The sequence below is a fragment of the Neopsephotus bourkii genome, unplaced genomic scaffold, assembly GCF_033783945.1.
Source record: "Neopsephotus bourkii isolate Nb327-2 ecotype Australia unplaced genomic scaffold, CSIRO-AGI_Nbou_v1 NB_1663, whole genome shotgun sequence".
Lineage (NCBI taxonomy): Eukaryota > Metazoa > Chordata > Aves > Psittaciformes > Psittacidae > Neopsephotus > Neopsephotus bourkii.
This window is the reverse complement of record NW_026902137.1, coordinates 3786334-3798931: the sequence shown is the minus strand read 5'-3', so window position 1 is coordinate 3798931 and position 12598 is coordinate 3786334. Positions and strand designations below refer to the sequence as shown.

The 12598-nt window shown below is 46.0% G+C and overlaps 1 protein-coding gene across 3 annotated transcripts in view; it reads right to left on the bottom strand.

Annotated features, from left to right (window-relative positions):
* Positions 1 to 2204: 2204 nt before the first annotated feature.
* The window catches only part of PMEPA1 (prostate transmembrane protein, androgen induced 1), a 47641-nt gene continuing 37247 nt past the window's right edge, over positions 2205 to 12598 (bottom strand). For 2 of the 3 annotated variants that reach the window (XM_061375487.1, XM_061375489.1), the window contains 3 exons: positions 11848 to 12002; positions 4975 to 5028; positions 2205 to 4870 (listed from right to left, as the gene is read on the bottom strand). In XM_061375487.1, coding sequence (XP_061231471.1) covers positions 4322 to 4870; positions 4975 to 5028; positions 11848 to 12002 — 758 coding nt within the window. In that variant the 3' untranslated portion in view covers positions 2205 to 4321. The remainder of the gene's footprint in view (positions 4871 to 4974; positions 5029 to 11847; positions 12003 to 12598) is intronic. The other variant, XM_061375488.1, reaches the window with a different exon arrangement.

Below are 12598 nucleotides of genomic sequence, written 5' to 3'. Positions count from 1 at the left end.
TACTGTTGTCCTTCATGAGCTTCTATAGTACAGCAAGAATCTGAAGCGCAGTTTCTGGAAAACTTGTGTTTGTAGCTTCGTGTGGTACATAGAAAATCTCTGAGCGACACAGAGACATCACAAATTCATTCTGCTCTCACCTAGCGCTGTTAATGCTACACATCTGGGCTCAGTCTGTTCCCAATCCTTAGTAAAATATGTTGGGCTTTCGTTTATTGTGTAAGATAGCAGTTAGTGCAATTCGGAGTTCAATACAAGTACAAAAGGGTGAGTCTCCAGAACGCAACTGAATTTCCTTATACCCCCACTTAAGACAGAATGAATTTTGTAACACTTTATGGAAACAACGCACTAGATTAGTAAAGCTGAATTTTCCAACTGGTGAAATCAAGGGTTGTGAAGGGAACACAACTTGTACCAGTGTCAGCCCCAAATGAAACCCATCCTTCCTCACCATCCTGATCGACAAAGCCATAAAGATTTGGGGGCACTTTAAGGATGCTGTTTGCCGTACTGTAAGCTAAGAAACTCTGTGAGATTAACAACCCCTTTTAAAGCTAACGTGACTTAAAACTTCAAGCAAAAAGGCAGGCTAGGACAAGAGGTTGCTAAGCATCAGCAATGCCTTGTTTCTTCTATATTTGTTTAAAAAGAAATCATTCTTGAGGGGCCTGAATCTCTCTGCTGGCAGCTGCAAGATGCTAGAAACTCCTACGGAGCAGGACTGCAGCCCAGCTTGTACTACAGTTCCCTCCTGAGCTGCATGAAGGCCAGAAGGAAATGAGTAGAGACATTAGCAAGGGTGTGCAAAGCAAATTCTCTGCCTTGGTGGCAATATGGGATGTGGGAATTGGGGAAAAATGGACCCCGAGGCAAAAAGTAATATTAAATAGTAATAATAACAACAATAACAACAATAATAAAAAAGGACAGACCATTATTTCTAAACACCCATTCAGAACTTGGAGTTACCCCAGATCTGGCATCTGCACTTGAAATACACAGTTCTTGGGACTGCAAAGCAGAGGGATGGACAGGACAAAGACAAAAGGCTCCACTGAGGTGGACTCGAGTGCCACCCACTGCCTGGGTCCCAGGGCTCCCCCCACCAGGGCTGCAGCCGCTCCCCAGGAACCTGCACTGGCAGCTTGGGTTTTGCTTGTGCATGGCATGGACTGAAAGGCAGCGCTTGCAATAGCAATTTGGTGCTGACGAGCTGCCCCTTTTCACACTCAAAGTAGAGAAAGAGGTAACTGAAACTGGACCCAGAAACTCAAACTGATCACTCAACTGCAGATGCTTGGGCTGATGCTTGAGAAAAGAAAGGTTATGCAGGGAGTGGATTGGGGAAAGAGATAAAAAGGGGGAAAAAAAAGAGAATTGGTTGAAATTTTGAGGACTCCAAAGCACAAGAGCTGGGTTTAATTGCACTGCATTTTTAGACCCTCTCCCGCTACCCTTCCACACCTCTCCAGACCCTGCCCACCTCCCTGACCTCTCTGTGGGGTTTGGTGGCCAAGTGACACCACCCGACAAGACAATCCCGTTACTTAACAACCTCCGGTCCCCACAACACCTCCTCATTCACTGCTCACTTCTAAACGTGTGATGCATATTCCACCCAAAACCTGCTGAGGTAACCATTTTTTTGTAGCAAACAAACTAATTCAGATCACAGACCCACATCCCCTCCCTCCCCCCTAAAATGAAAGCAACCCCAACAACACTATTCACGCATTTTGGCTCAAGAGGGCAGTAGATATTATATTTCGGTTTCTCTTTTGGTTGGTATCTCATTTACAATATCCACCACAGATTTCCTACCTCCCCGGGTAGGATAATGTGCATAAATGTATTCAAGTTCCCTTACAAACAGCTGGAGAAGAGCAGCGGCAGCAGCTCACGGGGCTAGGCCCATGGGGCTGCTCCAGAGAGCAGGCAGCACTGCCAGGAAAGGAGGGACTGGAAAACCAAATGCAAGGTCCAAAGGAGCAAGAGACCAGACGCTGGTTACTTGTGATGCTAACGATGATTTTGTTTCCCCCTCTCTTAAAAAGGGAGGGTTACTGTTTCTTTAATAAGGCACTAAATAGACATGTTACATAAAGGAAAGATACAATTTAAAAACTCCTATGAATTCATCAGGTTTGTACCTTTCATAACAAACTAGATTTATTCCTTTGCTGGACTTGCTTTTTTGTGGCTTTTTGTTTTAGGTCATCAGAATTTAGGTTACAGGACTGTAAAGCTATGAAGATTTCAAGAGCTGTGGAAAAGCAGTCTGAAATATCGAGAAGGTACAGGACTAGTTCTAGGCAAAAATTCAACAAAAAGGGCAAAAAATAAGGATCAAACTTCAAGTTCAGCTATTCATCATCTTTAAAATATATATAAATATTGTTCAAATGGTCAGAACTTCAAAACCTTTTGCATGGTTCTTTTTGTTTTCTTTTTCTTCAAGTAATAGAAAAGTTGCTTAAAAACAATAGTTATTGCCTTTATATCTTTCATTTATGTCACTCTACTAGATAGCATCCTGCAGAAAATGTAAGCACAACCCCTTGTAAAAGCTTCACTCTCTGTGATTCCTGACCCATCCCTCCTCATGCTCAGGGAGATGCTCCCCTGGCCTTAGGGATGGGACCGGGACCGCGGTTTATTCCCTTTTGCTTTCTCTCTCTTTGCTCTCAGGTTTCTCACTCGCTCGCTCCATCACATACAGATTCACCACGAGGGTCAAACACCTACCAGACGCCTGCGCAATATACACATGTAAACAATAGCATAGTGACAAAATGCTTCTGGAACCAAGGTAAACTAAAGACGCGCAACACCCGGCGGGCGGGCGGGCGGGCAGCGGGACCGTGCTGCTGTGGGTGAGGACATCTTCAGAAGAGGTAAAGGGATTTTGCTTCTAAAGCATTAGCATATTTCTTCAGCCTTTAATTACTACATCACAGGAGCAGATTCATTTCCATCTACTGTATCTGACACCCTTTTAGCTAGGATAATACAGTAAAAAACAGCTGACACGGCTGAGCCTGTTTATCCCAAATAGAAGCTTGGGAAGTTAATACAAAATGAAGATGACTTTCACCACCACCACGCTTTTCAGCTCAGACTGTTACTGTCATTTAAAGTCCAGCTGAAAGGCACCAGTGGGCACGTTACCATTTACTCACAGTAACCTCCCTCATCACCGCTTTCAGCTCTGAATCAAGCCCTTCACTTGGACATTGAAAGAAATAAACCGAGAACCACTTTGATCCTTCAGACACAGAAGTTTATTCTCATCCCTCCCCCCCCCAAAACTTAGAGGTTGTCCAAATAAAAAATGAAAATAGATATCAAGTAATTTCTGCTGCTCCAGCCGTTACTGACTCAGAAGCAGGGAGGTTTGCTTTTACCTTTCCACTCCAATAATCCTACGGGATGACATACAGACACACACCAACTCCTCTTGCTTTGTAGGGAATGTGTAAAGCCGTGCGGCCACGCGCAGGGACTCTGGAAATTAAGGATTTGCATAAGATGCAGTCTCGCTCACCGCTCCGCCCGGGGCTGGCAGCTCCACTTCAGCGCCTCTCCACCCCCTTCCAGCTACTTTGTTCTTCACTTGGACAGATCCCTTAACAGGTTCATGGTAGACATGATAGAGGCTTTGACCAACACAAGCACTGACATATTTATATTAAAAAATAGTGCAAAATTTCAACATTTATATAAATAACTCTAAACCCCTGCTTTTGATTTTTTTTGTGGTTTTTTGTTTTTTTTACAATGTAATACACGCTTTTTGAGTTGGCACTCAAAAAATTGCCATTTTTCTTCTAGTTCAGAAAACAACTTTTTTTTTTGTTTTTCTTTTTTTGAATAGGCCTCTTCTAATACAAAAATACTCCTGCTCCGTACACATACACTTTCTCTTCTTTTTAATATATATTTATATATTTATATTGCAGATCTTTAAACAAAATGGTTTTTTTTGTGCAAATATTTTGTCTTTAAAGATAAGTGAAATAATCAAAATAAAAAGCATTCACACACAGCTCAACTAGAAAAAAAAAGGACTACAGTTGATTTTTTTTTTCCTTTTTAAAGGTCTAGACACAGCTCAATAAAGAAATGTTTTTGCAAGCTTGGGAGGCTTGTGCATTCAGACCAGACATAACAAGTAAATATTTATACATGGAGAGATGGGGAAGGGCTTTTTTCTTTGCTCATCTTCCTCAACTCTCTCTCTCCTTTTTCTATGAGAAGTGCAGAGTGTTTTCATTTACTTTCTTGCCTTTTTTTTTTTCTCCTTTTTTCTTTATTTTTTTTAAAAGGGGTGCCCTTTTTGTTTCTCTTTCTCTTTGTTCCACGCAGTTGTGCTCTCAAGGCCATTGAGTTGTGAATGATGGAGTCTGCTGCCCTCCAAGATGGAAGGCATCCCGTTGTTGTTCTGCTGGTGCTGGTAAAACGTCGACCCTGGGTAGTGCCCTATCACCTCGCTGTACGTCGGCGGCGGTCCCTCCATCCTACCATTGCTCCCATAGCAGGTCGCGCTGATGCCAGAGTTACTGCTGGGGGGGCACGGCCCCCCATACACAGAGTTATCTATCAAGTCACTGTCAAAGATGGTTCTGTTGGGGGGGGCCCGGACTGACTCTCTGTTGAGCTCCATTTGCTGCTCGGGGTCCCGCAGCTGCAGCGTGCAGGGTCCCTGGTACGGGGGGGGCTCTTCGCCGTCCGACAGCGAGATGGTGGGAGGCAGGTCAATCTCGTGCTGCATGTAGGGGTAGGTTGGCTGGAATCGGTTAAAGCGGTCCCTCTGCAGGAAGGATGGCACTGCCAGGCGGTCGCTGGGTCTCGGGGTGTAGATTTGCTGCTGAAAGGGAGAAAAAGAGAGAGAAAGAGGGTGAGAGAAGCGTGAGACACTGCAGCCTGGGACAGCAGGGGAAGCAGCAGCACCCGCAGTCACATTGCCCTCACCTCTGTTATTCCATTCCCTGACACGGTGCTTTCTGAAGGCCACAGGCTTCCCTCCTGCATTGGAAAGAAGAGAGTGCAGAGTGAGTCTGACTGCCAGCAGTGGTTAAGCTCCTGCAAGCGGCTCTCATGCCAGGTTTCATCCTGCACCAGAGCCCAGGTAAGATGCTGCTGCTGCCATCAGCACATCCCTAACCCTGCTGCAGCGACATATGGCATGCACCCTTTCTAAATGGGCAACTACCTCTGGTGGGGGTATAAGCTATTATATATGCTGGGTATCATATGGGTCTATTACCACTGAAAACAACACTTTGACTAATATTTCCCTCCATTTTCACCTCCATTTACATGAAATAGATCACTCGCAGAATGAATGATGAGACGACACCAGCAAACAACACTCTCCCATTTGCAGACTTCCCCCCCTCTCACCCACACCCACCCAACATGTTTCCCTCCCTGGTTCCAACATGCCAATTTGTGATCCATGAGCCGTGGGTGATTCACAAGACATCACAAATTGCTCCATGAAATAATGACAAGATTATATATATATTATTTATACATGCAAAATAACCCAACAAAACACCAATAAAAAACAAAACACAACAAAACCCCCTAAAACTCAACCCCAAACCCACCTCACACCCACATAACCACATTATGATGCACACAATCAAGGAAATAATGGAAAAATAAAGATAGTAAGTGAATAACCAAATGTTAAGCCTAATTTTGATTTGGCTAGGAAAAAACCTACTAATAAAAAGCAATCTGTAGCAACAGGGTGGTTCTAGAGTGTTTTTCCCCAAAAAATAAGTGGTCCTTGGCTTAAACAGCCTGAGGAACTGCGATCTAGAGGCTTCCCTATACTGCAAGCATCATCCTGATCCTGTGATCCCAACCCAGGTGCCAACAACCCCAGGCGTGATAAAGCCACAAGCCAATTTCCCCCAAACCATGAGATTAGCTTACAGTTCATGATCAAAACAAACAAACAAACAAAGGTTCTTCCCATTTGCTGGTGATGCTCTGAGCATGCACAGCTCACCCGGGACACTTTTGCCGTGAGCACTGAAGTATTTAAATATTGCTAATATTCACACATAGCAACACCCCTCCAGCAGGCAGGGCTGAGGGAAAAAAGGCCAGAAGGCTCATAATTATAACCTGGAATAGCTGGCACTTCTCAGCTCCTTGCAGGTGAATCTCCAGTTCTGGCACCAGCAAGCCAGGCACAAGCACAAGTGTTTACACCAGTGGGAAAAAAATGCCAAGGGTTGTTTTCTCCCACTTTTTCCCTTTAATCTGTCTGATCCAAAAGCCATTCTTGGACCCAGCCCCGCAGGGCTCCCCAGATGAGCAGACCATAAGCTTTCCTGCTATAAAACCACCTAGTTCTCTAATAGCTCCGGTGGTGGTCCAACCAGCCTGAAGCTCTGGAAGCCTGTAAAAAGCTGCAGTGGTTCTGCAGCACCATGGACACCTTCACTGATAAAATTAGTGTCTGGTGGTGCTCCCTGGACCTCACCCAGCTGCAAGGCACATCTGGCCTTATAGCAGGATGCAGTATACAAGGGTGAAACACTGCTGCACGCTTCTGCAGCTATCCCAGCGAGCAGCTGAGCAGCATCTCCACTCTCCACAGCAGCACCCCAGAGAGCAGACAGAGCAGGGGTGCCCCTGCAGGCAGAGCCAGCCCCAAGCCCTGCAGCAGGAGCCTCCTCACCTGAGCATCCACAACATACATCCAACTGCCCAAAACACAGCATCAGCACTGTGTTAATATCTCCAGAGAAGCCACCCATCATAATATCCCACCCCCTGCTTTTTTCTTCTTTATTTTCTCCAAGTTTGGAATATATTTTCTCTTGTGGCATCGCACGTAGCATCAGATATGGAGAGAATCCCATTAGATTCCCATTTCTGAAGCTCAGTTCTGCACATAAACCTCAAAGTGGTCCTGTTGTCAGCGCAAGGAAAACAGCGATTTATATGCAAATGAGATGGCCCAGATTCTTCCAATTTCTAGGTGTTCTTTAGGAAGTGTCTCTTTGGAGCAGAGGTTAAGTGCTGCAATACCAGCACCCTCCTCTGCTAATCCATCCCGGCTAATGAACACGCTCATCGAGCACATAGCCCTTCCTGAACAATGCATCACCACATTTTATACAGACCTTGAGCCTTCAGTATGCAACTGTTTACAAAGGCATCAACTGTTTAGTCTGGTCCATTTTACATGTATTTATTGCCTGCAGGGACAGTCTACAGTCAAATTCGCCCAGAAGCCAAAAGAACCAAGACGAACTGCATCTGCCACAGACCAAATCCGTGCCTCTAACCCCCCACTCCGCCAGGGTGGTGAGACCAAAGGGTATGGGGAGGGTTTCCAGTGCTGCCACATGCGTTGCCAGCCCTTCACTTCATCCTGAAGGACGCCAAAGCAGAAGGCAGGAGTGGGAAGCACTTTGAATATTGTGTTTACTTTGCCATGCCCCCATGGCAGACTTCCTGAGCAGTGAGTACCCCGCTGCCTTCTGCTAGATGTTTTATATTTAACTTGGCAGTGGGCAGTGCCATGGCAATATCCCATCTGCTTCCCCCTTTCCTGGGAGTGATGTCAGCCAGCTCCTACGAGGGTGGCTGCATCCCGGAGCATCCCGGCGTGAGGAGCATCACTGTGCTCAGCTGGGACTTCCTGCTGCGGCAGGCAATGAGGAGACCATGTACGCACCCTTATGTTGAGTCGCTCCACCCAAACCACTCATGAGCCCTCAGTGTCGCTCACCCAAAGCCTGCACTCAATATCCCACCCAGGCGTTCAGAACAAAAGCCCTGGCTCTCACATTAACTCCGTTTGTACAGATGAGGTCCAGGAGTGATGCTCCTGGCAACATGTGATGCAAGAATAGCAAATGAGTAGAAACACCATGGGATTGTCAAGGAGACAAAGAGCAGACAGAAGACCTTTTGTAGGAGCTGGATCTCTCAGCTGTTATTAACCACCTCTGTCAGGACTCCAGGGCTTTGACCTGGACACACTTCTGTGCCCATGGCTGACTGATCACAAGCACGCTTACCGACACTGACCCTGTGCCTCACACACCATCAGGAAGCCCATGGAGCCTCATCTCTCCTAAAAACCCAGCAGTGAGAATAAAATTGCTGAAAATCAGTAGCAAGAAGAGGGCAAAGCCTCAGAGACAGGAAACATACACACTTTTAGCCTTCATGCTTTGGCCATGGGATGGCTACGCAGCCCCAGTAAGCCACACAACACTGCACTTGACCCATGAGGGAGCATCACTGCTGTAAATCCCCAACCTCAGGGCTCTCCTTACTCACCTCTCCATTTCAGAATGTTTAGGACTTGAATTCATCTCAACAATGGCTGAGGCTAGAAAGCTATGGCTTTCTGAAATGAAAGCTGAGATCCTGCTGTCTGATGAGCAATACGGCTGTAAAAGCCTCCGCAAGTATTCCAGGACTCACTGCAGAACCTAAAATTACTTTTTAATTTCTTTTTAGAGATCAAACCTCGACTTTTATAGAGCCGCTTGTTTTAGCGGTATCAGAGAATTTTCTCTGTAAGGCTGCATGGTGCAGATTAAGCCTCTGAGCCTGCAGGAAGACCTGTATTTTCCATTTTGGGGGACAAAGGTATGCTTTGAAATGGCATTTAAACCCCTTTTTCTTGGGGGACTGGGATATCTCTGCTCCAAAGGTGCAGGAACCTTTCTTACTGTGTAAGTTTTAGTAGCATTTCTTAAGTAATCTTAGTTCTGGAAAAATGAAGGTACTTGTTATAATGACACAGAGTGTAAGTATAGCAAGAATGGGGATGGAGAAATACATGACATAAGAATTCCTTGCTACCAAGAACTGCATTTAAAAAAGCCCTTAGGGAAATTAGTTTCTCCTTCGGTGGTAATTTTCAAGCTATAACAACAAGAAAGGACAACCCTGGCAGACCCAGCAGCATCCCAACCATGGGATGAACTACTTTAATATTTCAAAAGATGAAAAGCACGCATGCAGCTCCGGTGCCCATCTGCAGTCACGACAGCAAAATGAAGTTTGGGATTTAGAAAGCCCAACACCAGGTCAGCACAAGTTTAATGGATAACATAAAACAGTCTCCAGTTCAGCATAGCCTCTGTCTGCCAGCCTTCAAGCACTCATTCAAACTGCAGCTGTTTTCTACTGGAAAGACATGCTGTGCTGATATTCAACAGGAGCTCCCTTTAAGAGCTGTAGTGATAGGACAAGGGGTGAATGGGTTTAAACTTAAAACAGGGGAAGTTCAGGTTAGACACAAGGAAGAGTTCTTCCCTGTGAGGGTGGTGAGGCACTGGAACAGGCTGCCCAGAGAACTGGTGAATGCTCCATCCCTGGCAGTGTTCAAGGCTGGGTTGAAGAGAGCCTTGGGCAACATGGTCTAGTGTGAGGCAACCCTGCCCATGGCAGGGGGTTGGAACTGGATGATCTTAAGGTCCTTTCCATCCCTAACTGTTCTACGATTCTATGATCTTTATTACAATTGATCCTACTGTAATGAGCTTCCCACTTAGTGCATGAGGGGCTTCTCTGTCCTGTCAGGAGCTCAGGCCACAGGGAAGCTTGGCTGCCACTCCACCAATGCAGAACCATGCACTCACAGCACAGTATAGACAGAGAGGCAGGGCATGAAGAAAGAGAAGAATTATAAAGAGGGGGAAAAAGCCCCCAAAACACACCCAACAGGGGTACATCAGCTTTTTCTCCCTGTAGCTCTGAGAACGGTTTTGAAGTGCCTGTATCCTCAGGGAGGTTTAACAGAGGCACACAAGTAAACCTTTGCTGAAAAGTGATTTAATCACTGATGTGTCTGAAGGCTGAATAAATGACAGAGCTGGTTTCGTGTGGGGACTGGGCCAAAAACTGGCTGGAAATTCTGGCCTGGTGAAGTTTGAAAAGAGAAAAGGCAAAAAAAAAGCCAATAAATATTTAAATAGTCAATAATTTTTGATTCAACCTAAATTTCTGTTCAATCTCCATGTGATTTACTCCATGTCAGCCTTCTTTCCTCTTTTAAAAGAGAGAGAAAGGCCGCTTTCAGAAATGGAGATTAGTAGTTTAAAATAAAAACATGCCTGATCTGAGATTTCCTTAGGAAATGTAAAATTAAACATTTTGGTATTGCTCAAGTAAATCAGGAATCATTCTGGACATGAAAAAACAGTAAAAAAATGAAAATGGGAAAACCACCTTTCTGCTATCTTTAATAATTCACATGCTCGGATGCTCACATTCTGCTGCTGTTGGAAGCGGGTACACGGAATGGTGACAAGAGACATAGGATTTCTGTAACTCCGTAAGGAGCTGGGATATGTGCAGGGAAGTTTAGCTCCGACCCCAAAGCAGGCAGGTGCTTGAGCGGTCACCGGTGGCTGGTGTAACACGGGATCACAGACTCCCAGCACTTTGATCTTGTTGCACAGCACTGATACAGGTCCGTGAGCTGAGCTCACTGCCATGCCCTCTGAAGACACGCTCCACAGCCCACAGCACTCAAGTGGTTTAGTTGAGCCTGGGGTTTGCACAGCTCTCCTTCCCAAGGGCTGCCCTCCTCACTTCAGTACTGAGTGTCTAAGGGACCTTCATCTTCATGCGACAAAGAGCAGAGATGGAGCAGAGGGACAGGCTGTGCCCTGAGCATCTGCTGGCTGGACAGCATTCAACAGCACTGTACTGAAGACTTATGAAATAGAAGATGTTAGATAGCTGTCTTGTGCGCCCGCTCTCTCTCTCAAAAAATAGAAAGGAAAAAAAATAGAAGGAAACGGAAGAAAAAAGAAAGCAATCCCAGTATTTGATCTTTTTCCAGCAGCAAGCCTGGATTCAATACAAGGCCCCACACAGACCACCACAAGGCAGCACTAGTGTGCTCAGCCTGCCCTGGAAACCTGCAGCAGGGAGCAGTGACCTTGAGGAAGCCCTATAGTTTAAGGAGCTTTAAGATCCTTCAGGGCAAATACTAAGAAAAATAAAATAGCAGCAGTCCGTGATATCCCTGTGCTGAAGACAGAGCCCGCGGTGAATGGTGCATGCTCAGCCTCCAAGGAGAGGTGATGGTTTTTCTCTTTGGGTTCTTGTCTCTCTGAGCTGCTGCATTTGAGGAAACTACGTAAACCAACATCTGCCTCGAGGCTGGAGAGGCTCCCCCTCGAGTCACTGTCAGAGGTACAATTAACAAGTTTCTCCTCAGGCTTTTATGAAGCGCAGGGCCTGGGCTACACAGGGAATCTCTCAAGCATCCCCTTGGAAAGATGCCTGGCTGGCTGACAAGTGTTTTCTGACCCCTGCACCACAGTAAGGGCAGCACCACTGGTGAAAACTGGAGAAAGTCTCTCAGGATTTCCTATTCTCTTCAAGGCAGGCAATAAGTACTTATATAATCATCCGAGACACTGCAACTGGAGCTGCCAATGGACCCGATAGTTTGGAGCTGTTAAAGGCAAGACATATGCACCCCAAACAGCTGAGGGCAACTTGTGTCTTGTTCCTGAAAAACCATCATCAAGAATAGTCTCATACCATTACTTCACTGATGTAAAGTCTGAACTGCAAAGCTGAGGGCAGAGGCAAAGGCTACAGCTGTCCATATATTACAACATACAGAGCCAGAGGCACCCATAACAGCTTCCCCCCAGTAACAGGGACAGAAGATGATGCCAAGATCCAACCTGGACAGTGCCTCTTCATGCAGTGCCAAGTGGCACATGGGCAAACATTACCCACATGAATGCCTTTGGCTCTAATGCGTCCCCAGTGTCACGTCATTTGGCAACCAGCGCAGGATGAAGCACATTGGAAGAGCAGGGCATGACTTACTGATGAGAGGTTCTCGTCCCTCCGCCTCCCCTGGCTGTGCCGGCTGATGAAGGATCGCGCAGAGAGTTTGTAGTGGTTCAGCAGACACGTGATCACCACCACCATCACCATCATCACCACCACGATTATGATTATCTGTACAAACTCCAACTCCGCTGCAAGAGAGACAGACAGACCTTAAGGCACCAGAAAAAGCAGGATGTAACCGAGCACAAAAACTGCTAACGTGGATGAGACCTCAGTGACACCGCTGCATCCTTCCCCCATAAAGCTCTCACATGTGCCTAACTGGGCTCTACATGCTTTGAGCCCAGCTACCTGTTTAATGAAGCTCATGAATTCACGTATTTAGTGCCACAGAAGAGTCTCTAAGAGAGATCTTTGAAAACGATCTAGAGCATTTCCAAGCTGCAATGCAGACAGGACTTCCCAAAGCCCCCCCCCAGCTGCAGTGTGCTGGATACCTCCTCCACCAGTACAAAACCAGCAGCATCTCAGTGCTGAGCATGCCTTGCTTCGCGCCATGGAGCCAAGAACCAGCGTAACTGTATTAATTATTATAATTATTTCTTTATATTATTATTTATTTATTAAATCTTAAAAAACCATCCTAACAAAACACTTTAGCTAAATGCAAGCTAAATTTCTGAAATTCCCTTCCCATCACCCAGTCCAGTCCTCCCCGGAGAACAAGTCCCCCTTGGGGCATGCCCTTGCATCAGGCACATGTCCCCTTTGTCACAGGGGTCAC